This window comes from Bidens hawaiensis, unplaced genomic scaffold (assembly GCF_021521415.1).
Source record: "Bidens hawaiensis isolate Kalapana, Puna unplaced genomic scaffold, B.hawaiensis_p1.1 tig00001143_1, whole genome shotgun sequence".
Lineage (NCBI taxonomy): Eukaryota > Viridiplantae > Streptophyta > Magnoliopsida > Asterales > Asteraceae > Bidens > Bidens hawaiensis.
Window position 1 is genome coordinate 3,626,732 of NW_027491065.1, and position 3,635 is coordinate 3,630,366.

At 42.8% G+C, this 3,635-nt stretch overlaps 1 protein-coding gene across 1 annotated transcript; it reads right to left on the minus strand.

The window, feature by feature from the left end:
* Positions 1-3,005: 3,005 nt before the first annotated feature.
* Positions 3,006-3,635, minus strand: LOC143560174 (uncharacterized). The gene is made up of 3 exons (XM_077048539.1): positions 3,629-3,635; positions 3,441-3,520; positions 3,006-3,392 (listed from the first exon to the last, which is right to left on the minus strand). Exons 1-3 carry the CDS (start codon positions 3,633-3,635, stop codon positions 3,006-3,008), a joined length of 474 nt encoding a protein of 157 aa, XP_076904654.1.

The window sequence follows — 3,635 nt, forward strand, 5'->3', positions numbered from 1 at the left end:
TCCCTGAAGATACAAGGACCGAAGCTGAAAAGGAGGCTGATTCGTTTCTAAATGAAGAAGAGTTGGAAACTGGTGAGGAAGTCAGAGCCGTGGAAAATCCGGCCGACATAGATGTAGGAGAAGAAAGGCCTGCAAAGAGGCAAAAGAAGAAGGTTACTCGGAAGTATCGAAGCTTATTTCCCGATCAACCGCGTCCCTCAATGTTACCATCCGTCGGGACTTCTGCTGCTCCTCCTGCTCAACCAGCACAGCCACCAACACCGCAGTCAGCTCAACAACCTATTCCTCAAGCTCAACCTGAAATGGCCATACCTCAAAAGGTTGCATCCGAACTTGCTGATTTGCACAAGGCGATGATGAAGATGTTACTGTTCAAGGCAGAGCAAGAAGAACAGAATCGGCTCAGAGATGAGCAGATTGCTAAACTTCAAGCTGAGAACGAAATGCTCAGGCTTGAAAATAGTCAGTTAAATGCTACTGTCGCTGAACAGGGATCTTCGATCAATGAACAAGGTTCTTTGATCACCGAGCTGAGAGAGTCAAATCTACGCCTTGAAGCAAGAGTGACTGAGCTGAAGGGTGATGTTCTTCGTCTGGAAGGTCCAACCAATGTCGATGTGGACACAGACGAACTGGACTCTTCTGATGATGGAGGTGAAGGTAGTTAAGAGTATTTTGAGTGAATGTAGTAAGGACTTAAATGTTAAATCTTTTCAATTAATGATTTGTTTGTAAACCTAGTTTCATATGTAATGATATTGTATTTAATGTTTATGATATTACATATGTTTACTTAAATTTGTTGTTACTTTGTGTTTGTGTAATCAAACAGGTGATGCTGATCCGTTTAATGTCCAACCGCTGCAATCAAAAACAGCAGCGGAATATTTCACGTTTTTACTGGACAATCCAGATGAGCAGCAATTCTTCGCAAGTGGAGACTTGGAAGAAGGTGAAATTTCTCACAATTTCACAGAAGAAGAACTGGAACATATGTTTGAGCTATACAATAAAGAAACAGGCAAGTATCTGGCTTTGCCTTCAACAGAACAAACATCTTCTTCGGCTGCTACACCTGACTCAACATCATCCACGGCCGCTGATCCCTCTCAATTCGATGAAGTCGAAATGGAAGACTTGACGCAGGAAGAATATCCAGAGTACTACACGTCTCAAACTGAAGATCTTCCTAACTCGGCAAGCTTCTTTCAAAATGTAACAGAGGAGGAAATACAGAAGAAGGCTGACGAAAGGTCATACACAATGAAACAGCCTTCTGATGCAGATCAAGCCGATTTCGTTGAGAAAACTGAAGAGTGCAAGAAAGCTTTCAACGCTATTCTTGAGAAGATAAGGTCCAGACGACAAGCAAAGCCGACCATTCCTCACACAATGTCCTATAAGATGAAGGGTCGTAGAACTTCAGGTGAAATAATTGCTTGGGCGTGTCTGAAGGATCTTAATTGCATTGCTGTCAAGAGAGAAAAAGGGGTTGAGTACTTTCAACGTATCACTGACTTGAAGACTCTTCCTACTTTTGATCTAAACCGTCTTAACTATCTTGATATGCTTTATGCAAGTTCATCTCCATTTGCAACGTATTATCAGAGTGTATTGCGAATGGAATACAGCTCAAAATGGAAGATGATCACTCCACAAAGGCCAAAGAGATATACAAGTAAAAGGGAGATCGATCCGATCACCAACAGGCCAAAGATTGTTTTGAAGTACATGCCACCACTCACGATGAAGAAGATTCCTCTAAGAAAGATGAAGCAGGACTTCTACAAAGCGTTCAGGCATTGGTACTATGACGGAAGACTGCATGAAGCAGTCATCGTGCTCAACGACAATGGAAATTGGAGCACAATTCGTATCTTTGATCCTATGTGGCTCACAAACTTGTCACGGGAGGACGTCTACACGCTGTACAAGACAGAGATTCTCTACGCCCCCGAAGACATGGAGCAAGCTTTAACGTATAGAAATGTCATTAGGATCTGCTTTGCCTATGACATACATGCAGGATCAAATTGGAAAGAGCAACAGAAGAAGTATGCACAAGAGACTGAAGCTTAATTGTCATGTTTATTTTGTTTCTTGTTGTAATGAAAGGTTTAATCTTCTGGTTGTAATTGTTTTTGAGTTGAATGTAATTTGTTTTGGAACATTGTGATAGATTGTGCTTAAATGTTTATCTAAAGTTTCAATTGACAGCTTCTCAGGATATGCGGAACCTATGGTAAGTCTGACTGACTGGACCATTTGATCCTGAGAGAACTTCATGATGAAAGGAGTTCGTGGATGCAACATGCGCACCATTAGCTTTGAGAAAAGAGAGAGTGAGATAACTCCAAGGGGGAGTTACGATCGAGCAAGAGAACTCGATTGATTGTAAGTAAATAGAACTGGCTCCAAGGGGGAGTTTGTTAGGACATGAAATGTCATGTGTATGTCCCCAGTTCTATCAGGATGGTTCGATATGAAGATAACGATCGTGAAACTAAGTTAACGGACTGAAAATGTCAAAAGAAACTGATTCGATCGAATCAGTGACTGATTCGATCGAACCAGGTCTCGTTCGATCGAATGAGAGACTCATTCGATCGAACCAGTTTTCGATATATAAACGAAACTTAGGAAATTTCACAAGAGAGCACACATTCTACACACAGTCACGAACCACCACTCTGCTGAAATACTCTCTGCCCGTTCTTCACGTGTCGGTCCTTTCCTCCGTCCCTAGGTGTCAAACCGTCTTAGGAATCGTTACCGCGCGTTGTTGATCACCACCGAATCGCCGTGTTAGAGGATTCCGCACTCTAACACGTTGCCCCGTGAATCGTTGGGAAACCGTGTCCCGCACCGGTCCGACAGTCTCGGTCTTGACCTCCGGTTTCACGGCCTCATCCACGCACCTGTGAACTCAGCCAACTCTTACCTCGGCTACCGGAATGATCACAAGACTTACCTTTGTAACTACCTTCCGATTGATTGAAAAGTAACTAACCTTGTGAATTTAAAGCACGCTCTCTCCCACGTAGACGTTCCTCAAACGCCATAAGTCTTCGAATAGCATCTTCAAACATCAAACTATCGAGATCAACACTTTGCTCGATTGAGGCTACGAGTTGAAAGTATTTGTCAGGAACCGCATCTAGTAACTTCTTCACCAAGACATCTTGCTCGAACACGTAACCTAGACTCGTTGCCTTTGAAACCATACTTGTTATTTTTTCTGCAAACTCGTCAATAGTCTTGTTTTCCGCCATCTTGAGTTTTTCAAATTCACTTTTCAACGTTAGCAGTCGAGCCTTTTGAACTCGCTCGGCTCCAACATACCGTGCCTTCAAAGCCATCCATATATCCCGGGCATTCTTGTATTGAGAAATCTGAAGAAGAATATCACCATCCACCACTTGAAACAAAAACGATCTTGCCGTTTTATTCTTCTTCGAATCAATAACCGCACCCTCTTCCGGTTGAACAACATCCCATAGATCTTGATCATCCAATATCCCTTCCACCACAATCGCCCATGTGATGTAATTAGTTTCATTCAGCTTTGGAACCTATAACGAAATCCCCCCACTCGCTTTGGGTTGGATTATTGGTCTTTCTTCGTCACCTGCCAT